The sequence below is a fragment of the Pan troglodytes genome, chromosome 1 (genome assembly GCF_028858775.2).
Source record: "Pan troglodytes isolate AG18354 chromosome 1, NHGRI_mPanTro3-v2.0_pri, whole genome shotgun sequence".
Taxonomy (NCBI): Eukaryota; Metazoa; Chordata; class Mammalia; order Primates; family Hominidae; genus Pan; species Pan troglodytes.
In genome coordinates, this window is record NC_072398.2 from 168,345,998 (window position 1) to 168,370,785 (window position 24,788).

General features: G+C 35.1%; 1 protein-coding gene across 19 annotated transcripts in view; it reads left to right on the top strand.

The window, feature by feature from the left end:
• The window catches only part of DOCK7 (dedicator of cytokinesis 7), a 233,712-nt gene that overhangs the window by 47,153 nt on the left and 161,771 nt on the right, over window positions 1-24,788 (top strand). For all 19 annotated transcript variants that reach the window (XM_063817185.1, XM_063817188.1, XM_063817192.1 and 16 more), the window contains 7 exons: window positions 4,178-4,244; window positions 5,853-6,002; window positions 7,202-7,282; window positions 9,381-9,546; window positions 15,386-15,528; window positions 20,809-20,902; window positions 21,933-22,095. In XM_063817185.1, the coding sequence (XP_063673255.1) occupies window positions 4,178-4,244; window positions 5,853-6,002; window positions 7,202-7,282; window positions 9,381-9,546; window positions 15,386-15,528; window positions 20,809-20,902; window positions 21,933-22,095 (864 nt within the window). The remainder of the gene's footprint in view (window positions 1-4,177; window positions 4,245-5,852; window positions 6,003-7,201; window positions 7,283-9,380; window positions 9,547-15,385; window positions 15,529-20,808; window positions 20,903-21,932; window positions 22,096-24,788) is intronic.

The following is a 24,788-nucleotide window of genomic DNA, read 5'->3' on the forward strand; positions in this document are numbered from 1 at the left end:
TAGGAACAACCAGCTACTTTGGTTTCAGTAGTAGTAGCACAAGGGAGCTGGAACACTATTTGGAGGGGAACTCTACCTTGTGAATAGGGCATCTGTTTTAACTTCCCACCTGGTCATATGCTATACTCTGTAGCTGCTAGAATGTGAAACAACGCTTGGGGGACAGCGTGAGTTTGCTGTTGTACAAAGGGTATTTATAGACACATAGACTGGGAACATATGCAACCAAGAGGTTATAGGCGTTGCCCTTGCTCCTTCCCTGTATTTTGTGATCAGAATCAAATAAATTACTTTGAAAGGGAACAAATACGCACACACACCCTTAATTTTTTCTTTCTTTTTTTTGAGATGGGGTCTTGCTTTGTTGCCAGGCTGGAGTGCAATGGCAGAATCTCGGCTCACTGCAACCTCCGCCTCCCAGGTTCAAGTGATTCTCCTGCCTCAGCCTCCCTAGTAGCTGGGACTACGGGCGCCTGCCACCATGCCTGGCTAATTTTTTGTATTTTTAGTAGAGACGGGGTTTCCCCATGTTGGCCATGTTGGCCAGGATGGTCTCGGTCTCTTGATCTCGTGATCCACCCGCCTCGGCCTCCCAAAGTGCTGGGATTACAGGAGTGAGCCACCGTGCCCAGCCCACACACTTAATTTTCAAAAGACCTAACAAATAAGTCACATCTTATTAGTAATGTCTTATGGTAGGCCTTTGGTGATTAAAAAATGTTTTTTTCTTTCATCGTTGTAAGTATTCTCAACATTTTAAATAAGTGAGTATGTAGAGTGGTACATTTATAGTGAATAAAAAATACCCGTTTTGCAGCATAATAGCCATTGAGTATTGCTCAGCAAGTAGCATTTCTTGAAACATGCCTATGTTTGATAGTATAGAAATAATGTGGCATTCATTTTTTTTGCAGTTGCTCAAATTGTGTACTGAATCCATGAGGAATATACTTAAAAAAAAAAAAAAGAAAAAACTCTACATATACATTTTTGGCAGTTTAAATTCTTGTCTACTTAAAGTAGAGCTCACTGGATTTGTGTTGGTTTCTTCAGTTTATTTTCTCCAGAGTTCCGTCCTTTGTTCATGATAGTAATAATATGGATCTTTAAATGCGGTTTAAAAATATTATAAAGTTATTGGCCGGGCCCGGTGGCTCACGCCTGTAATCCCAGCACTTTGGGAGGCCGAGGCAGGTGGATCACCAGGTCAGGAGATCGAGACCATCCTGGCTAACACAGTGAACCCTCTACTAAAAATATAAAAAATTGGCTGGGTGTGGTGGCACGCGCCTGTAATCCCAGCTACTCGGGAGGCTGAGGCAGGAGAATGGCGTGAACCCAGGAGGTGGAGCTTGCAGTGAGCCAAGATCGAGCCACTGCACTCCAGCCTGGGCGACAGAGCGAGACTCCATCTCAAAAAAAAAAAAAAAAAAGAGTATTACAAAGTTTGCACTAAGTTACACATTGGGATACTAATTTTCTTTCTTTTAAAAAATTAGAAATTGGATCTTGCTGTGTTTCCTAGGCTGGTCTTGAACTCCTGGCCTCAAGCGATCCTCCCACCTTGGCCTCTAATTTTCTGAATAAGTAAATTAGCATTTCACTTTGATTTGCTTTTGTTTATTTTTAGCTGAATCTACAATTTATATGAAAATACAAAGGGCCAAAAGAGGCAGGACAGTTTTGAAGAACTTTATTTTAAAAAACCCAACCAGATATCAAGACTAGTATGAAACTATGTAATTAAGATGGTATAGTATTGGTACATGATTAGACAACTAGAGCACTGGAGTAGAGGAAAGAGCTAGAAAAGTCTGTACTTGATATATTCCCACTTTATATACAGTAGTACTCTACAAACATGTAAATATTTTGCCAAATGAATGCTGTTAATATTATGTCAAATTATTTCATTAAACATTTATTACTTCAACTAAAAAAAAAGAGCTAAAAAAGGACCCACATGTTTATGCATTTTTGATTTGTAATAACAGTGGACGTTTTTTATAGTATGGAAAGGGTAATCCTTTCAATAAATTGGCAGGACAGTTGGATATCTGTTTCTCCCCCCTGCTTTCCTCTCTTTGTGTCTATCTGTCTTGTCTATGTATGTGTTTCTCATATAAATATATATATATATATATAATTTGTATCATGGGAGGCAGTGGTCAAGTTTCCTATTTTCATATCTATATATATGAATATATATATTCATGAAAATATATATTCATGAAAAAATATATATATTCATATATATAGATATGAAAATAGGAAACTTGACCACTGCCTCCCATGATACACAAAATTTTTTTTTACAGATAGATAGTAGACATAAATGTGAAGGACAAAATGGTAAAGTTTCCAGAAGATAATGTAGGGGTATCTTTATGATCTTATAGAAAGAAAAATATTTCTTTGACATGACACAGAAAGCACTACCCCTAGAAGAAAACATTGACACATTTTACTTCATTAAAATGGACAACTTTTGTTCGTCGAAAGGTGCAAGAGAAGATAAATCATAGAGAAGGAGAAGGTATTTCCAACACATATACTTGGCAGTGTGCTCATTTCTAGAATGCATAAAGAACAACAAATTGATGAGGAAAGAGTCAAACAATAAATAGAAAAATGGGCCAACCGAAAATATCCAAATGGTCAGTGAATAGATGAAAAGATTCCCATTAAAAATCCAGTGGGATACTGCTTATTTACTGGATTGGCCAAAATAAATGGACCGACAGTATCAAAATGATGCAGAGTAGGTTTTGTAGAGGTTGACACGTGGACAGGATCACCAAGATCTCTTTTCATTTGATTTGTAGTTGGGTTTTACTAAGGGATGTGTCAGCAGGAAGTTAGAGGGTAGAAGAGAGTTCCCTGCTGAGTTACTTAGATCTGTTGCCTCTTTCTTTCCAAGGCCAGTTCCTGTGAAGGACCTTCGGTATAGCTATCCTTTCTAATTTTTGGTTATTACTTCCATGTTCTCTTTTAGGTCTATGGTTGGTAATGACTTGCTTTTGCTAGCCCCAGGGAATGGCACTCTCTGTAGTTGTTTCCTCAAGATCCTGTCCAAATCCTTGTAAATGTCCCTTTATTAAAGTCTCACCCTAATGTAAATATGTTGTGTATTTTCTACAAGGTCCTCAATTCTCTTTTAATACCATGCAATGTGGAGCAGGGTTATTACAGTGTCAGCACTATTGACTTTTTTGTCTAGATGGTTCTTTGTTGTCAGGGACTGTCCTGTACAGCGTAGGATGTTCAGTCATATCTCTGACTTCTAACTGCTAAGTGACAGTAATACTCCTGTAGTTTCGATAACCAAAAATGTATGTAGGTATTGCCAAATGTTCCCTTGGGGGCAAAATTGTCCTTCATTGAGAACCTCTACTCTAGAGTTTTAGTTAACCTCACATTATATATTATTTCATTCAACAAATATTTACTAGATGTTTACTGTATGTAAGTCATTGTTCTTAGAAATGAGTTAGACATCTCAATTAAGTATACAATTTTGCCGTATTCATATAATGGGAATTACTATGCCAGCATTAAAAAAGATGGTAAGAATAATATTTATAACGTGAAAATTTGTCCACAAAATATTAAGTTAAAAAAGCAGACTACAAATTATGTATACTGTGACACTGTTTAAAAAAATTTGTTTGGCAAGTGCATTTATGCATAAAGTCTAGATGGATTAGGCATTAAACTGTTAATTATGATTCTTTGGATGCTTCTGTTTTCCTCTGAATATTCATGTGTTTTCTAAGATTTTTGCATTGAATATATTATTTATAATCTGAAAAAGAAAACATTAGGCTTTTATTTTTAAAACTTATTTAAAAATGAACATATCTACATATATAAGTGACCATGTTAGAAAGTGATTAGTGCCTCAGAATGGACATAATATGTCATTAGGCTTTTAGGTAGTTTGAGTTTATTTGTAGCTGGATAAATTAATTAGGATTAACTAGAGAAGATAAGGTTGATTTAGACTCTGAACGATATGCATAGAAGAGTGTATTTCAGGAAGAAGTTTTAATATAGGCAAAGGCACAGGTGTAGAAAACTGCCAGGTATTGTGATAATTTAGTTTTGGAATCAATTTCTCTCCAACTGTGTATTTTATGTTTATTTTTAAATTATTTTATCCTTTTTCTTCATAAAGGTTTGAAATTGAAATTGAACCCATTTTTGCAAGTTTGGCTTTATATGATGTCAAGGAAAAGAAAAAGGTAAGATTATATAATTTGACCATAGTTATTTGTCATAATCATTGGTTTCAGAAACCTGTTTGTTTTATAAGATTGATTTTTTTTGAGAACTGTTAAACATAGATCTTTTAAAAAAGGAAATAGAAATTTAACTTATTAGGACTAGTTAAATATTTTCTTATAAATTACTGTAATTGAAAACAGGTTATTGTTTCACTGAAAGAGTGTTAAAAGCAAATAGCAGAAGCAACTTTAAGAAATAGAAAAGACAATACAAGAAAATCACTTTTGGCAAGCAATACATAACAATAGGAATGACAATGACAGTGAATTTTTATTGACATGATTTTCAAATTCTCACCAGCGCAAGCTCCACCTCCCAGGTTCACGCCATTTTCCTGTCTCAGCCTCCCGAGTAGCTGGGACTACAGGCGCCTGCCACTACGCCCGGCTAACTTTTTGTATTTTTAGTAGAGACAGGATTTCACCGTGTTAGCCAGGATGATCTCGATCTCCTGACCTCGTGATCCGCCCATCTCGGCCTCCCAAAGTGCTGGGATTACAGGCGTGTCAGAAGGTTATTTTACAACATATCTTAATTTAATATTCTAAGACTAATATGTAGTAGAAACTTGAAGTGCTGGCTGGGTGCTTGTGGCTCACATCTGTAATTGCAGCACTTTGGCAGGCCAAAGTGGGAGAATTGCTTGAGGCCAGGAGTTCAAGACCGGCCTGGGCAACATAGTGAGACCCCCACCCCCACCCCCCGCCATTGCTACTAAAAACAATTTAAAATTTAAAAAAGGAAAAAGGAAACTTGAAGTGCCTTCAGTGGCTTCTGCTGCCAACACAAGACATATTATGGATTTCTTTAATGGAATTCTGCTCTAGCAACTTTTATTTGCTAACTCGAAACTGCTAGGATATTATTCATAAATTTTTTAAAAAGTCACTTTGGAATCCATCATCTCAATGATAATTTCTTTGTATACTTTATTAGAGGTTACTTTTTTTTTTTTTGAGATTGAGTCTTGCTCTTTTGCCAGGCTGGAGTGTAGTGGCGCGATCTCGGCTCACTGCAGCCTCTACCTCCCAGGTTCAAGCGATTCCCCTGGCTCAGCCTCCCGAGTAGCTGGGACTATAGGCGCATGCCACCATGCCCGGCTAATTTTTTGTATTTTAGTAGAGATGGGGTTTCCCCATTTTGGCCAGGATGGTCTCAATCTCCTGACCTTGATCCCCTCACCTCTAATTAAAAGAATTTGGAATATGGTTGTTTAGAATATGCTTATTATGTTTTCCAAATAGCTTGTTTACTTTTTTTACTTTGATTTAGGTATGTAAAGATTGGTCTCAGTGAAATATAAACTTTACATGAGAGTATAATATCCTACTATCTGTAGATAAATAAGTAATTTTTTTGAGAATTATTTAACATGAATGTTTTTAAAAAGAAAATAGAAATTTAATTTATTAAGATTAAATGTTTTCTTATTATAATTACTGTAATTGAAAACAGATTATTGTTTCATTGAAAGAGTTCTAAAAGTAAGTAGCAGAAGCAGCTTTCTTTTAAGAGACACTGTAAAATGTACATATTTTAAAGTTTAACATACTAATATTTTTTAGATTTCAGAAAACTTTTATTTTGACCTTAATTCTGAGCAGATGAAAGGGTTGTTACGTCCACATGTACCACCTGCTGCCATTACTACCCTGGCAAGATCAGCAATTTTTTCTATCACTTATCCTTCCCAAGATGTTTTTCTTGTAATAAAGGTGAGAATAATGTTAAATATATTTGTTTATTTTGTAGTGTCTGTATACTTGTCTGTCAGTATTATAAACTTTTCAAGGGCAAAGATTTGACCTTTACATATTTTTTTCATCTTGATATTCTTTAACACAGTATTGGACATACACAGCAGGTGCTACCTAATTTTTCTTGAACTCTTTATTAGAATTCTCCAGTGAAACAGAACTAATAGGAATTATATATATATCTTATATCTGTTTTGATTATTGTAGTTTATAAATACATTTTCATATCAGGAAGTATGAGACTTTCAACTTTCTTCTTTTTTCCCTAAATTTGTTTTGATTATTCAGGGTCTCTTGAGTTTCCCTATGAATTCTAGGATGGGTTTTTCTATTTCTGCAAAAAAAAAAAAAAAAAAAAAATCATTGAGATTTTGATAAGGATTGCATTAAGCTTATAGATTGCTTTGGGTAGTTTTGACATCTTAATGATATCAAATCTTTTCAATCCATGAACACAGGATTTCTTTTCATTTATTTGTACCTAATTTAACTTCTCTCAGCAATGTTTTATAGTCTTCAGTGTATATAGATCCTTTACTTTCTTGGTTAAGTTTATTTGTAAGTATCTTACTCTTTTTGATGGTATTATAAATGAAAATTTTTTTTAAATTTCCTTTTTCGATTCCTCATTGCTAGTATGTAGATTTTGTATCCTGTAACTTTGTTGAATTCATTTATTAGTTCTAACAGTTTTTTGTGTGGCATCTTTAAAGTTTTCTACATAAAAGATCATAGCATTTGTGAGATAATTTTACTTCTTCCTTTCCAATTCAGATGCTTTACGTATTTTTCTTGTTTAGTTCTCAGGCTTGGGCTTCCATTACTATGCTTAATAGGTGAGGCTAATGTGGGCATTCTTGTCTTGTTCATGATGTTAGAGGAACAGCTTTCAGTCTTTAACCATTGAGTATGATGTTAACTGTGGACTTTTCATATATGGCCTTTATTATGGTAGTTTCTTTGCATTACTACTTTGTTGAGTGTTTCTGCCATGAAAGGGTACTGAATTTTGTCTAGTGTTTGTTCTACAGCAATTGAGATGCCATATATTTTTTTCTGTCATTCTGTTAATGTGTTATATTGATTTTCGTATATTGAACCATCCTTGAATTTCAGGCTTTTAAAAGCTTAATCTTAACTTTTTTTGCCTTTGATAGCTAGAAAAAGTCCTACAGCAAGGAGACATTGGAGAGTGTGCAGAACCATATATGATTTTCAAAGAAGCAGATGCCACCAAGGTAGAATGTTATGCTTCTCATTTCACCCACATTATTACTATTGTAACTTGGGAGAATGCTATTCTCCCAATAGCATTTTATATGCAATAGCAATTAATAGCTTTAATATGCAACAAAGCATATTAAAGAATTTTACTAGTGCTATATTTTTTTCTGTTTGCCCACTTCCTATCTTCCTTTCTTCTTTATTTAATTTGTCACCTAGCCTGTGTCATATGTTTCATATGCTGTGGTATTCTTTAAAAATCTCTTCTATCTCAAAACTAACTGACTCTTTACATTTTTTTCTTCATGGAGAGAACTAAATTAATTCAGTTTAACTCCTGAATTATTAAAGGTTTTCTTTATTTATAAAATAGTGATATTGACAGAACTTTTCCTAGCAAAATAGAAGTATTCTTGGCTTCCATCTGACTGCAGATTATTAAGGAATATAGTAAAAATATAATAGTCTTTAAAAAAAGAAAATACAGCCTTTTTTTGCCATCAGATGGCTAATTTCTAGATTTTTTTTTTCTTTCGAGACAGAGTCTTGCTCTGTCACCCAAGCTGGAGTCCAGTGGCAGGATCTTGGCCCACTGCAACCTCCGCTTCCTGGGTTCAAGTGATTCTCCTGCCTCAGCCTCCCAAGTAGCTCAAATTACAGGCATGTGCCACCACACCCAGCTAATTTTTATATTTTTAGTAGAGATGGGGTTTTACCATGTTGGTCAGGCTGGTCTTGAACTCCTGAACTCAAGTGATCCACCTGCCTCAGCCTCCCAAAGTGCTGGGATTACAGATGTGAGCCACCATGCCCAGCCTAATTGCTAGAATGTGTATAAACTTATAAAAGCAAAAAAAAAGTTGGATAATTGATAACAAATTTCAGATACTATGGGTTAGCTACAAGAATACAAGTGATCTTTGGATCTTTGAACACAAGATTTAATACTGGAACTTCTGGGAGAAGTATGCTTGAGGAATACTGGGTAAGCAACCCAAACCCAGAAAATGTTTTGCTATTTTCCCAAGATTCATAACAAGAACTGAGCTTTTTCTGTAGATCTGAGCACATGATATTTTTTTCTTGATCCTTGATTACCTGGCTGAACTAATGGTTTAAGTATAGTATTCTGGCTGTCCCCAGGTTGTCATTTTACATTAAATTTGCTCTGTTACGTAGTGCTCTTAAATATACTAGCAGCTTATTCTGCTCTTTACTTATATTTACATACACTGATAGAATTAAGTATACTTGAAATATACTTAAAATAAGAACTGTTTTAAGGGTATAGTAGAGATAGTAATAAATAGTGCTATCATTTAGTTATCGTTTCATCTTTTTCTAGCCCTGAGTCCCAAGGTAGGACACTGTCATTAGTGTATACTTCAACATCCCATCTGCAAAGAGTATATGAGAGAGGTAGTATAGGTTTTCAGTCTTGAGTGTTGATTGGCTTTTGCAGGCCACCTCTTGATGTTTGTTTCAGGAGTAGCCTAAAAGTTGAGCCAGCCTCAAGATGTCTTCCAAATATGCTTGTACTATTAAATATTTGGACCGTTAGTCTTTTTCCAGCGTTTAGTCTTCTTCTACTTTCCTTTTTACTTTTTACTTTCCTTCTTTTGTTACAACTCTGAGCTTGTTTATCATTGGCCTATTCGTGCTCCCCCACTCTTAACTCATGGTTGTTATAAGTTAGGGACTATTTCAAATGTGCTCAGCTACTTCCGTCTTTTATAGAGTAACAAAATTTAACAAATTATAACCTAGAATATTTTGTAGTTACCAGTTGCTGACTAGACCATGGTTATACTTCCTAAAACAATACTTGCAATACATAATACATGTTTGGTACTTGCTCTCTTCTCCCCAGAATAACATAATCACAAATAGAAATTTCAAAGACCTGCTCTGTACGTACATTTGTAGAATGTGTTGAGTTTGTTCACTGGTTAAGATATTGCACTAATACTTCATCTCTGTAAGGTACAGATTTTTTTCTCATCTCTGCTGAGAATTGAGACTTCTCATCCTTTTCCTTTATGTAGTATGAAATAGCCTTTAACTGATTTCTTTCAAGTATAATCATATAATGTATAAAGTTCTGTTTTGCAGAATAAAGAAAAACTGGAGAAACTGAAGAGTCAAGCAGATCAGTTTTGCCAAAGACTTGGGAAATATCGCATGCCTTTTGCTTGGACTGCAATCCATTTAATGAATATTGTTAGCAGTGCTGGGAGTTTGGAAAGAGATTCTACAGAAGTAGAAATCAGTACTGGAGGTAAGAGTGTTTCATACAAAACATTTCTAAATGTTTACTTTTTTCTTTTTTTTTTGAGATGGAGTCTCGCTCTATGGCCTAGGCTGGAGGGCAGTGGCACGATCTTGGCTCACTGCAACCTTTGCCACCCGGGTTCAAGCAATTCTCCTGCCTCAGCCTCCTGAGTAGTTGAGATTACAGATGTGCGCCACCATGCCTGGCTAATTTTTGTATTTTTAGTAGAGATGGGGTTTCACCATTTTGGCCAAACTGGTCTCGAACTCCTGACCTCAAGTGATCCGCCTGCCTTGGCCTCCCAAAATGCTGGGATTATAGATGTGAGCCACCATGCCCGGCCTCTTTTTTCTTATATAAGCTTGTTTCATTTGTAGACTCTGCAATGTAATATTGCATAAAAAGGATTTTCTTTTTTCTTTTTTTTGCCTTTTTCTCATTTAACACCATTATTAAGATATAATTCACATACCATATAAGTCACCAATTTAAATTGTACAATACAGCAGATCTTCAAATATCTCATTTTGTTTTTGATTTTTTATAATGTTGATGAGGAAACGAATTGATTCCTGGCTGGAGCTACTGTCTGTGTAGAGTTTGCATGTTCTCCCCAAGTCTGTGTGGGGAGTTTTGGGTACTCATTTCCTCCCAAATCCCAAAGTTGTGTGCATGAGGTTAATTGGCATGTCTTAAGTGGTAGCAGCGTAAGGTAACATGGGTGTGTGTGTGTGAGTGCACCTGTGATGGAATAGCGTCCTGTCCAGGACAGGTGCCTGCCTGTCGTGCGGGACCCCTATTGACTTTGGTATGTATAACATCATATCACAGGCTGAAGAAGAGATGGGGAGCCAGAGAATGAGACATAGGGTTTACTGAGGGAACTTACATGCAGAGTGGCGAGCTGGACCGAAAACCACAGCCACTTGAAAAAGCATGCAGTTTATGTAGCATTTTCACTTAGCATCCTCCCCCTAGTAACTTCTACCTGGAAACCCTCATTTAACCCAAAACAAAGGTCCTTGATTCCATGTATGGCCTAGATTTCACTGGATGGGCTAGAAGTTCAGATGTCCTTATCCTCATAGATAAGGAATGAGTCTTCAAGTTTGGCCACTCCCAGGTTCCTTAGCTCGGAACTCCGAATACACATTCTTTTTAGACCATAGGGTCATTCTCAGGGTTTGCTTAAGTTACTGCTGTCAGGTGCATTTGCCATACACTGCCTTCTTTCATGCGCTGCTGGAACAGGCTTTGGCCATTTGTGACCCTGAACTGGGATAATTGGGTAAATAATTATCCTACTTATTTTTATTAATCTTTCTTAAATGTATGTACAGTGCACATTTATTTGAATGTTTAATATTAGAAGTGTTTTGAATATTTAGAAGTTTGGTTAAGTTTTTGTGACCAGAAATATGCTGTAGGGACTTAACTCTTGCTTATATCGATTAGCATGTGGTAAAATTGATTTGTTATACAACGCGTTGCTTAAAGTCACAGTTTTGAAGCACTGATCCATGATGTTAAATGAGGACTTACTGTGCAGTGTTTTCTTGGTATATTCACAGGGTTCTGCAACCACTGCTACAGAATACTTCTGTATCCATCTTGGAACACTTTTGTACCCATTAGCAGTGGTCACTCCTCATTCCCCCAGAGTCTTCCAACCTGTCCCTAAACAACCTTTAATATATATTCTGTCTCTATAGATTTGTCTATGCCAGACATTTCATACATATTGACTTGTATAATATGTAGTCTTTTGTGGCTAGCTTCTTTCACTTACCGTAATGTTTTTCAGGTTCATCCATGTCGTAGCATGTATTGGTATTATTTCTTTTTATTGCCAAATGATAGTCTGTTGTATTGATATACTATATTTATTTATCAGTTGATTTGGGTTTTCTACTTTTAGTTTATTATGAATAATGTTTCATAGTGTTGTAACGTCATTTACAAGCTTTCGTGTGGACATTTTTTTTCCTTAGATATGTAGATATATAGCTAGGAGTGAAATTGCTGGGTCATATGGTAATTCTGTGCTTAATCTTTTGAAGGACTGCCACACTGTTTTCCAATTTGGCTGCACCTTCAAAAATTCCACTAGCATTCCACTAGTGTGTGAAGGTTCCAGTTTCAGCATATCTTTACCAGTGTAACATATTATCTGCTCTTTGATTATAGTCATTCTAGTGCAAGTGAAGTGGTACTCATTGTAGGTTGGATTTACCTTAAAAGCTAGCGATATTAAGCATCATTTTGTGTGTATTGGCTATTTGTGTATCTTTCTTGGAGTAATAGGTATTTTTAACCTTTGCTCATTTTTTAATGGCTTTGGTCTTTTTATTATTTATTAATAGTTGATGCCTATTTTTTAAATGGGGTTTTAACCTTCTTGGCATTGAGTTGTAGGAGTTCTTTATATGTTCAAGATGCAAATTCCTTGCCTAATATATGATAGCAAAATTTTCTCCTAGTCTGTGAGTTCACTTTTCTTTATGGTATTGTTCGTAGCACAGAAGTTTTAAATTTTGAGGAAGTTACATTTTTCTATTTTTTTCTTTTGTCACTGTGCTTTTGGTGTTTTATCTAAGAAACCATTATGTAATATGAATCAAAATTTACTTGTATGTATTCTTGTAAGAGTTTTACAGTTTCAGCTGTTACATTTAGGTTTATAATAATCCATTTTGAGTTAATATTTGTATGTTGTGAGGTAGTCCAATTTCATTCTTTCTATGTGGATATCCAGTTGTTTCAGCACCATTTATTAAAAAGGCTATTCTTTTCCCATTGAATTTTCTTAGATCCCTTATTGAAAGTCAATTGACCATTCATGTGGGATTTATTTCTGGACTCTCCATCCCATTCCACTGATCTGTATGCCAGTGCTTTACTGCAGGGGTTCCTAATCCCCAGGTGGCGGACCAGGTACCTGTCCTGCCTGTTAGGATCCGGGCCGTAGAGCAGTAGGTGAGCAGCAGCTGAGCTAGCATTATCGCCTGAGCTCTGCCTCCTCTCAGATCAGTAGTGGCATTAGATTCTGGTAGGAGCATGAACCCTATTGTGAGCTGCACATGCAGGGGATCTAGGTTACGTGCACCTTATGGGACTCTAATGATAAATGTAATGCGCTTTAATCATCCTGAAACGATCCCCCCAACCCCATCTGTGGAAAAATTTTTTTCCATGAAACCAGTCCTTGGTGCCAGAAAGGTTGGGGACCGCTGCTATACCATATTACTTTACCTTTGAAGTAAGTTTTGAAATTGAGAAGAGTGGGTCTTCCAACTTTTATCCTGTTTCAAGATTTGTTTTGGCAATTTTGTGTTTCTTTTATTTCCATATAAATTTAGGACCAGCTGTCAGTTTGTGCACAAAGGCATCTGGGATTTTGATAGGGCTGACATTGAATCTCTAAGTCAATTTATAGATTGTTGCCATTTTAACAATTTTAAATCTTTGAATCTATGAACATGAAATTTTTTTCATTTATTTAAATCTTTTTCATTTTTTTCAGTGTTGTGTCATTTTCAGTGTACAAGTCCTTCTCTTGTTAAATTTATACCGTAGTATTTTATCGTTTCTTGATAATATTTTAAATGGAATTGTTTTCTTAATTCTGTCTTTAGAAAGTCCATTTCTAGTGTATAGAAATAAAATTGGCTTTTGTATATTGATCTTATACTCTGAAACCTTTTTGAATTTGTTTACTAAATTCGAATTGTTATTGTTCGTTTTTTTCCCCAGATTTTTTAGGATTTTCTGTATACAAAACCGTGTCATCTGCAAATAAAAAGTAGTTCTCTTTTCTTTTTCAGTCTGGGTGCCTTTTATTTCTTTCTCTTTTCTGTCTTTATTAGAACCTCTTCTGCAATGTTTTAGAAATGACAAGAGTGGATATCCTTGTCTTATTCTTGACTTTAGGGAAAATGCAATCAGTCTTTCACCATCAAGTATGATATTTGCTGTTGGCTTTTCATAGATGTATTTTGGTAGATTGAGGAAGTTCTCTTCTATCCCTAATTTTTAAAAGTGTTTTTATCATGAAAGTCTGTTAGATTTTGTAAAATACTTTTTCTGCCTCTATTAGAATTATTTGTCCTGTATCCTTTTAATGTGGTGTTGCATCGAATGATGTGGTTTTTGGATGTTAAATTAACCTTAAATTCCTGGGAAAAGTCTTGCTTGGTCATGGCATGTAATCTTTTTTATGTGTTGTTGGAGTCTGTTTGCTAGTATTTTGTTTAGGATTTTTGCATCTATGTTCATAAGGTATATTAGTCTGTAGTTTTTCTTTCTTTTGATGACTCTGTCTGGTTTTGGTATCAGGGTAATACTGGCCTCATAGAATGAGTTGTGAAGTGTTCCTTCCATTTTTTTGGAAGGGTTTTTGAAGGATTGGTATTCTTTGAAAGTTTGGAAGAATTCACCAGTGAACCTGTCATGGCCTGGTCTTTTCTTTGTGGTAAGTTTTTTCATTACTAACTCGATCTCTTTACTTGTTTTAGGTCTATTCACATTTTCTTTCATCTTGAGTCAGTTTTGATATAAATACTTTGAATCTTTCTAGAAATTTGTCCATTTCATCAAAGTTATCTAGTTGGTATCTAATCTAAGTGTTGGCCTACAGTTGTTCATAGTATTGCTGTATATTCCTTTATTCCTTTTACTCTGTAAAGTCTGTAAATGATATCTCTTCTTTCATTCCTGATTTTAGTAATTTGAGTCTTTTTTTTTTTTTTTTTTGGTTCATCATTTTAGCTAAAGATTTGTCAGGTTTATCTTTTTGAAGAAACAGTTTTTGGTTTAGTTGATTTTTCTGTATGGTTTTTATAGTTTCTATTTTCCTTATTTCCACTCTGCAGTTACCTTTTGTAGCCTTTTGTTGGTTTCGGATTTTTTTTTCTCTTCTTTTGTAGTTTGTAGTTTGTTGAAGTCTGAGGTTATATTACTGATTTGAGATAGTTCTTTTTAAAATAGACATTAATAGCTGTAAATCCTCCCCCGAGCACTGCTTTAGCAATGCTTTGGTATGTTGTTCTTGCATTTTCATACATCTTAAATACTTCCTAATTTCTATTATTCCTTCTTTTTCCATTAGTTATTTTTTAAATGGGCTATTTACTTACATACATTTGTGAATTCCCCAAATTTTCTTCTGTTATTGATTTATAGTTTAATTCTTCTGTTGTTGGAGAACATTTTTATATGATTTTAATCTCTTTGAATGTATTGTATGTTGTTTTATGGCTTAGTATATAGACTGTTTTAGAGAATATTTTCTAAGTGCTTGACAAGAATGTATATTCTGCTCTTGCTTAGTGTACTTTAGTGTAGTGTAAATGTCCATTAGGTCTAGTTTGTTTATAGTTTTGTGCAAGTATTCTATTTCCTTGTTAATCTTCAGTCTAGTTCTGTTGGTTTTAAATAATAGGATTATCTTGCAAGTACTTTGAATACAAATTATCTTACAATTCTCTTTCAAACTAAAGAGCTAAGACTGAGGGAAGATTAACGATGACTAAAATTTTCCTGTGGTAAACATTTTGTAGTAAATGCATACTTCCTCTATAGCTGCTCTTTGTGGCTCATCATTGGTCATGCCCATAGATCTTTGCATGTTAGAAACTTATTTTTACACCTGTGATGTTGTAAAAAGACAACCAGAAGATTTAGGTACTTTCTTACTAATCTCTCCAAAAGCAAAATTCTCCTACTATACTTGATATGCTGAGTGGGTAATTTTCAATTTAGTAGATTCTTCCTTGTGTTTGGAAAGCTACTTTAAAACAAAATTTAACTTCTATGAAAATGAATTTTTTTTAAAATTCTTTTGTAGAACGAAAAGGGTCTTGGTCAGAGAGGAGGAATTCTAGTATTGTTGGCAGACGATCACTTGAAAGGACAACAAGTGGAGATGATGCTTGTAACTTGACGAGCTTTCGACCAGCTACTCTCACAGTGACAAATTTTTTTAAGCAGGTATTGTTCTGTCATGTAGGAATTTTGGGGAGATGTTTGTGCATAAATTTTTTTAATTTCAGAAAGGTAGTAATTGTACTATACATGTATGGGAGGGTGATTCCCAGAAACTTAAAAACTTTAAGAATAAAAATAATAAAAGCAACTATAAGAATGAGAAACGATTTATATTGTTCCTATTATTTTAGCATTATATTTATTGAAATGTTGAAATGTTGACCATGACTAATAATGCATCAAAATCCATCTTTCATACCTGTATCCTGTTTTTTTTTGTTTTTTTTTTCTTGAGACAGAGTCTCGCTCTATTGCCCAGGCTGGAGTGCAGAGACACGATCTCGGCTCACTGCAACCTCCGCCTCCCGGGTTCAAGCAGTTCTCCCTGCCTCAGCCTCCTGAGTAGCTGGGATTGCAGGCACCCACCATGCCTGGCCAATTTTTGTATTTTTCAGTAGAGACAGGATACTAAATGTTGGCCAGGCTGGTCTCGAACTCCTGACCTCATGATCCACCCTCCTCGGCTTCCCAGCTGGTATTACAGGCGTGAGCCACCATGTCCAGCCTGTATCCTATTTCCAAATTGTTAATAGTGTAACTTTTCTTAAACATTGGTTGTTTATGAATTTTCTTTATGAGAATGAGTATGTGGCCTACATGTCTTTCCCACACAAGTATTTCTGGCCTAAACTACCATATTCATAATATGTGAAATAGAACTTTCAGGCCCTAGGAGTGCATTTTGTACTAAAATGAGGTCAGTGTTATTTTTAGAGGTGAATGTATGGATCCAAGACATTCTCTATCAAAGATATTTTACTCTTTGCAAACCTGTTCCCTTCACTTTTAACCATGAGTCAAATCTGTATTTTTCCAATGCCAGTCATGATTCTTAATGATAATGAAAATCAGCTTAGTAGATGACACCCAGGTTAAAAAAGAAAAGAAAACATGAGTAGAATAGAAAAAATAGTGCACTGCATGTAGTAAGGTTAAATATTGCTTTAGGGAGTCGTTCCCCCCCTCCCCCTTTTGTATGAGTATACACATGTGTATATGTATATACTTGATTTTGATGTAAAATGGATTCTGTGTCATGAATCAAGATCAGAAAATTTTGAAAGTCTTTGTTGTAAGTGACTAGGTGACTAGAACCATACAAGAATGGGGAGAAAATTTGTATTAGCGTAACAAACTGGAGTAGTACATGTTTTGGAGTGGATTAAGGGAAAATGCTAATAATTCCTTCAAAATTCCATTTTCTGAGATGTTATTCTGAGTAAGAAGAGGAAATCCTGGCTTACTGATATCTCATAACTTGAGAGGGCAAGAATTGAGGGTAGACCTCAATTGAATGGACCTTGAATAGACAGATAGCAATCTACTTGAAGTCCCCTTCACTGTTACATATCAGTAGTATTCATGGGCATCTGCTCTGAGAAACTCATAGGAAAAAAAGCCAGTGATAAATGTCTCAAATGGTATTGGTCTTTTTATTATGGACAGTAGTAAAAGAGAGTCTAGAGAAGACTGCACTTTCATAAAGTGATAGACCAGATATAGCTAGGAAATGGGGTAGTAGATTTGCTACAGTGACACAACCTTGCAGGTATGTTACTTCCCCCTCTTTCTACTTCTTCAGCTGCTACACCACTTCTGTTGGTATTTCCACAGCTTTCTTTTCATTTCTTCAGCCTGCTGTTTATCAATAAATTGGTATTATAAGCATAAATCAATAAGCCATCTACCCCTTATCTATTTATCCAACCAGTATTTTTTGAGCATTCATCACCATGTTCTGGACACTGTTTTGAATACTGTTACTATAACTGGGAAGTAGCACAAAATGATTATGAAAACTTAAAAATAAATGATTGCTGGAAACATGGAGCAGTGGAAAATGTTTACAGTACAGAAACTGTTTAATATGGTTCTGTATTAAAAATTTTTAACCATGAGCATATACTATTTTTGTAACTATTTTTAAGTAGCTAGAAAATTATGCATCAGGCAAATGCAAATTAAGTTAAAAAAAGAGATTACCATTTTAATTAAGTAGAATTCAAGGCACAGATTTTTCCCTAAATGAGACACAGAAGGCAGTTTTTTCTTTTTCAGTTTATGAGCGATTACTGTCTACAGTAGGAATATAGTAAACATTAGTGTTTATGTACAGATTTAAAATGTGTTGGCCAGGCATGTCGGCTCATGCCTGTAATCCCAGCCCTTTAGGAGGCCAAGGCTGGAGGGTCGCTTGAGCCTAAGAGTTCAAGACCAGCCTGGGCAACATGGTGAGACCTTGTTTCTGGGTTTTTGTTTTGTTTTGTTTTGTTTTGTTTTTTTGAGTCTTGCTCTCTCACCCAGGCTGGAGTGCAGTGGCGCAGTCTTGGCTCACTGTAAGCTCCGCCTCCTGGGTTCATGCCATTCTCCTGTCTCAGCCTCCCGAGTAGCTGGGACTACAGGCGCCTGCCACCATGCCCGGCTAATTTTTTGTATTTTTAGTAGAGACAGGGTTTCACCGTGTTGGCCAAGATGGTCTCGATCTCCTAACCTTGTGATCCGCCCGTCTCAGCCTCCCAAAGTGCTGGGATTACAGGCGTGAGACGCCGTGCCTGGCCGACCTTGTTTCTATAAAAATAAAAAATATTAGCCGGGCATGTTGGTGTATACCTGTAGTCCCAGCTACTTGGGAGGCTGAGACGGGAGAATTGCTTGAGCCCAGGAGGTTAAGGTTGCAGTGAGCAATTATAATGCCACTGTATTCCAGCCTGGGTGACAAAGTGAGGCCTTGTCTCAAAATAAATAAATAAATAAAATGTGTGAAGTCAAAATTATTAGAAATACATAGATATTTAAAAAAAAAATCAAACCCACACAATAGTTTTGAAGACATTTGTTCTATTTGTTGACAGATATATGTTATCTATTTTTTTCAGTGGTACAGGACAGTAAACAACCAATGTAGAGGAAAGGGTATCAGCTAGCCTGCTCCAGTGAACTAGGCTCATTCACAAGTTTGGAGGTTGGCTGAGATCAGCTAATATAGGCTGACTTCTACTGGGAAGACAGAAATGACTCAGCTCTGTGACATGTCTCTCAAATTCTACTGTCATCTTCTAGCAGGCTAGCTTGGTCATGTTCTCATAGCTCTGACAAAAGTTCAAGAGAGAGAGCAAACTAAATTGTGCAAATGTTTTTCAAGCCTCTGTTTGCATCATGTTTGCTTATTGGCAAAGCAAGGCATGTGGCCAGGCCTAGGGAGGGAATTGTGCTTCACTCACCAAAAAGGCATGGAAACAGGGAGTAAAGAATGGAGACCAATAAGTACCGAAAGAGAAAATATAATTTAATGGGTGAAATAGAAATAATGAAGACTAGAAATAATCTGAATATATTATGAATAAGGACCATTTAAAAATTAATTTCATGTGTTGGCAACTTGGTCTCAAAAAATTTATATTATTTCTGTATGCACAAGAAAAGAATATACTTTTTCAACAACTGATGGAACATTTACAATAATTAGTTATATTGGGTCACTGAAGAAACCTTGTAAAGTCAGATTTTCTAACCATAACTCAATAAAACTAAAAGCTTTGTAAGTTATTAATAAAAAACTATAACCACTTAGAAATTAAGAATTATTTTTTCTAAATAGTGAGATAAAAGAAGATCAATTCTATATCCTTGTTTAGAATATAATGATGAAGAGCAAATGGGTTGTGGCTCAAGGTGAGTTGACAGTAATAAAGTAGCCTCAAATATATGCATTACCAAATAAGATAAAAGAACAATATATGAAATATGCATAAAACAATAAAATCTCAAAGCAGGAAGATTGGATTGATCAAATCTAAAGACTGACTCTTTAATAAAAGAAAAACTCCAGCTATTTTAATTGTAAGAAGAAAAAATATTAACATTAAATTGAACATTTGTGTTAATCGGCTATGGGTAATTTGTTTTGTGTTTTTCAAGGTCTCTTCATATTGGTTGAAGTCCTTTTGGAGTTTTCTTTCTGGCCTTAGTATGAGGACAGTTGTGATTTTCCTTAACAGTAGTTTCTTCCTCCTCCTATTCCTCCTCCCCCTCCCTCCCTCGTCTAAATCCTTCCTCCCTCTTCTTCCTCTCTCTTCCTCCTTTCTTCCTTCTCCTCCTCACACCTTAGCCAGTGCTGCAGATTTTGCATTGGAGAAATTTGTGATATAAAGTTGAAAACACAAATATGAACTAAAGAGTAATAAATTTATGAGACTCAAGTATTTTTATATTAGTTTGCTTTTTGATTCTGTTTTATGTCTGTGTTCTTATTTTTCTCTTCTCTTTTTCATCTATCTCTAACTTGTATTGGTTTTCTTTCCTTTTTTTTTTTTTTTTTTTTTTTGAGACGGAGTCTTTTTCTGTCGCCCAGGCTGGAGTGCAGTGGCGCGAACTCAGCTAACTGCAAGCTCTGCCTCCCGAGTTCACGCCATTTTCCTGCCTCGGCCTCCCGAGTAGCTGGGACTACAGGCGCCTGCCATCAAGCCCGGCTAATTTTTTTTGTATTTTTTAGTAGAGACAGGGTTTCACTGTGTTGGCCAGGATGGTCTCGATCTCCTGACCTCATGGTCCGCCCGCCTCGGCCTCCCAAAGTGCTGGGATTACAGGCGTGAGCCACTGCACCCGGCCAGTAACTTGTATTGGTTTTCTATATTTGAGAGTATTTTGTAATACTTTATAGGCATAGATAATGGACTGTAAATAAGAAAAAAGACAGTGGTATTATTAAATCTTAGTAAAATTTGAAAGCATAAAAAAGGAAATAAACTGGTATGATATTTATAATCATAATTATTTTAATTTAATTTAATTTTTTATTCTAACTACATTGTAGGCATAAGGGCATGCTTACTAACAAACTATAAATTTATTTTTCATCATATATATATATATCTTTATTTATTTATTTATTTATTTATTTTTGAGACAGAGTCTTGCTCCATCACCCCAGCTAGAGTGCAGTGATGTGATCTTGGCTCACTGCAACCTCCATCTCCCGTGATTCTCCTGCCTCAGCCTCCCATGTAGCTGGGACTACAGACACGTGCCACCATGCCTGGCTAATTTTTTTTGTATTTTTAGTAGAGACGGGGTTTCACCATGTTGGCCAGGCTGGTTTCAAACTCTTGACCTAATATGATCTGCCCGCCTCAGCCTCCCAAAGTGCTAGGATTACAGGCGTGAGCCACAGTGCCTGGCGATATTTGTTTTATCAAATACTTTTTCCTCTATTATTGAAATCAGGAAGGAGACCGCTTAAGTGATGAAGATCTCTACAAATTCCTTGCTGATATGAGAAGGCCATCTTCTGTCTTACGGCGACTAAGACCTATTACAGGTATTTAAAAATTTTGAGTAGAAATGGTTGCAACTATTATTATCACTAATATGTTGTATTGCTTATAATTATGTATCTTTTTTTTTATTTATCTGGCCCAGACATTTTTCTATGCCCAATGCCTGTCAGTCTTCTTCACTTTATTAACTATCATGTGATCTGACAGTTTGGATGCAGGATTCAGCATCTTTGGTACTTTGAGTGCAGTAGTCCCCACTTACCTATTGTTTCTCTTTCCGTAGTTTCAGTTACCTGTAGTCAACCACGATGTGAAAATATTAAGATATTTGGAGAGAGGAACAGAGAGAAAGAGACCACATTCATGTAACATTTATTATAGTATATTGTTATAATTGCTCTGTTTTATTATGAGTTAGGGTTATTAATCTCTTACTTTGCCTAATTTATAAATTTAACTTTATTGTAGGCATGTATGTATAGGGAAAAACAGTATCTATAAGGTTGGGTACTGTCTGCAGTTTCAGGCATCCACTAGGGGTTGGGTCTTAAAATATATCCCCAGCGGGGGATGGAAGGAATTACTATACTAAAGTGAGTGTGATGAATAATATCATGGCTTAAAATTATTTTCTAGAATGGTAATAGAATGGTAAATATTAAAAAATAGATTCATATTATGATTGGAGCAAACCATTCCAGAGTAAAAATGTCTTAAAGTTTGCTAAGTCAAAACTAAGTCTTTTAATCTTTGAAATGACTTAGCTTGTTCCTATGCCAGATCCCTCTGCTTTTTTTTTCTATTTTTGCTTCTTCCTTCCTTCATTCCCATTCATTTATTTAATAAGCATTTATTATTTTACATGCATTTATGTCTGGATCGGTAATTTTTAAGTTTGAGACTTTGCAAAATGAAATGATTTAGAGGCATGAGATGATAATAATATAAATTTGGTTTCTGTAATATTCTTCCCAGACTTCTTGCAAAAATAGGATCCAAGTCCTTTAAAAAACATGTTTAACGTGGAGTTTTTTATTGTCTTTACATTGTTTTTTAATATATAATTTGCAGCTCAGCTCAAGATAGACATTTCTCCCGCACCTGAAAATCCCCATTATTGCCTAACTCCGGAGCTGCTTCAAGTGAAGCTTTACCCTGACAGTAGAGTTAGACCTACCAGAGAAATCTTAGAGTTTCCCGCAAGGGATGTTTATGTTCCAAACACTACTTACAGGTAAGAGATTTTAATTTGGAGAATTCTGATAGAAGATACTGTATATTCTAAAATATTAAAGTATAACTAGAATAAAACTCTCCAAAAATCTTAAGTAGTTTTGTTACTTAACTCTATCTCTTACCGCACAATTTTATTAATAGTTTTCACGTATTAAGGCTTTCTGTGTGTCAGGTATAATGTTAATTACCTTACATGCTTAATCTTTTTTAGTCTTATTTAATCCTCATTATTTGAGGTGGATTTTACTTTTATTTTAGAGGTGAGTAAACCAAGGGTTAGAGAGGTTAAACATTTTGCTGAGCATCACACCTTAGTGTGATGGTGATGGGATTTGATTCCTGGGCTTTTAGGTTAAAACATTTGAACTCCTAATTACTATGTTTTCTCAAATGTTTTTAGTAGCAGAATCTAGCATTACACAAGAATCAAATTTATGTGCCTGCATTATGTTCTAATAAATCAACAATATTTGTTGAGTATATCCTATCTAGAGAATACTTGACATGAAGTTGTCAGATATAACTTTTCAGACTGAACATTACATAACTCTGGGGGTGCCATTTGCATGTACTCCTTATGAATGATATACCCTTTATTTGTGAATGCCGAGACCAGAACTTGACATGTCTGTTGGGATATTCAGCAGGGCAGCTCAGGTATAAGATTCTAAAACAGAATTTTGGATTTCATCCTAGACTTCCCCATCCTAGTATATTTTTACCACCATTTACCAAGTTCCTGAGGACAAAATTTTTGGAATTATTATGATTTCTCTCCTTTCCTTACCCCTCACATTTATTCAGCCAACAAGTTACATAGGCTCTACTTCCAAAATATATCCTGATCTGTACTTCTTACTACTTCCACCTTTTAAAAATTCTAGTCTGTCACCATCTAGATCAGCACTGTGAAACAGAAATATAATGGGAACCACATTTGCAATTTAAAATTTTATAATTGCTACATTAAAAAAAAGAAACAGGTAAAGTTAATTTTAATCATATATGTCATTGAAACCAGTGTATCTAAAGTATTATTTCAACATGTAATAAATGTTAAGAATTATTGAGATATTTTACTTCTTTTCTCTTCTGCTAACTTCAAAATCTAGTGTGTATTTTATAGTTAAAGCACATTTCAATTCAGATGAGCCACATTTCAAGTGCTTAATAACCACCTGGGGCTAAAGGCTACCATATTAGACAGCCTCTGATCTTGAATTTTGCTATCCTTACTAATTTGGCTATCTTATTTCTACTCCTGTCTCAGTCACTTCTCAACATTGCAGCCAGAGAATTCTTTGAAAATTGTAAATCAAATCATTCATTCCTGTGTCTGAAATTCTCCAGTGCTTCTATTACAAACAGAAAAAGAATGAATTTTTTCTAACAGTCTATAAGACACTGCATGAGTTGGCTCCTTTTCTATGTGTTAGTGCTAAAGCTCTGTAAAACCTCTTATAGTACAGTGAAATACATCAACAATCAATTATTTCCTCCCTTGCAGAGGAAGTTTTGTAGGCTTTTTAGGCTTACTGTACAATTGTCATCTTAGAGCCTATTTGCCATTATCCTGGAAATTTTCTTTGCATTTTTTTTTTTTTTTTTGCAATAGAGTCCTTATTTTTCATGTATTTTCCTTAGTTTGCTCATTTCACTGAAAGCTTTCGTATCTTTCTTAAATAGGATGTGTGGGAGGTAAATTTTCTTTTATGTCTGACGGTATCTTTACCTTTACTCTCAAATTAATAGTTTTGCCAGGTATAAAATTCTAAATTCTATATCATTTTCTATCATAATTTTGAAAATATAACTACTGTCTTCTGGCTTTAAGCAGTACCCTTGAGTAGTCCAATATTATACTGATTGCTAATCTTTTGCGTCTTATTTTGCCCTAAGACTTTTTGAATTATTTTCTTTATCACTGGTGTTCTGAAATTTCGTGTTGACATATTGATATGATGACATTTATTTAGTGCTTTATAGAACATAATTTCATTTAAATTAGTTTATTCAGTCTCATAGAAATCTTATACATTATATAATTCTGGCAGTATTATTGTCTCCACTTCTCCACTGACAGAAGGCTGAATTAAGAGACTTGTTTGGACTTGAACCCAAGCCTTCTTACTTCATTTTCTGTGTTCTTCATCTTTTGGAATGGTAGGACATCCAGCATTCATAATTATATATAATTTGAATAAAAATAAAATTTCTCATTGGTAGAGAATTGTTTGCTACATTTTTATTAAAACAGATCACTTTTATCTTACATTAGCCTCAAAATCTACACCATTATTTATATTTGTTTAATATTTTTTTAATGTCTTACAGTTGATATAAGTGATACACTTGATATAAATGGATTCTAGGGTATCTTTTCTGTGAATTAATGGAAAATAGAGCCAATATAGATAATCTAGACATGTTACAGAACTTAAATGGGAATTGAGTAGTGCGCTCATACCAAGTGAGAAGATACTGTGCCAAATAAGGCAGCACGTTGTTTTCTCTTAAGGATGTATCCAGTTTTAATGTAACATCTTCTTCTGGAGGAGATAAAAAGTTCATACATCAAATGATTTAAGGGGATTTTTATAAATTATAAGTTAGTATGGTTTTGCTTTTTGAGTTTAATGGAAATTATGTAAACATGTATTAGTGCTTGTTTAAGATCATTTGTTTATTTGG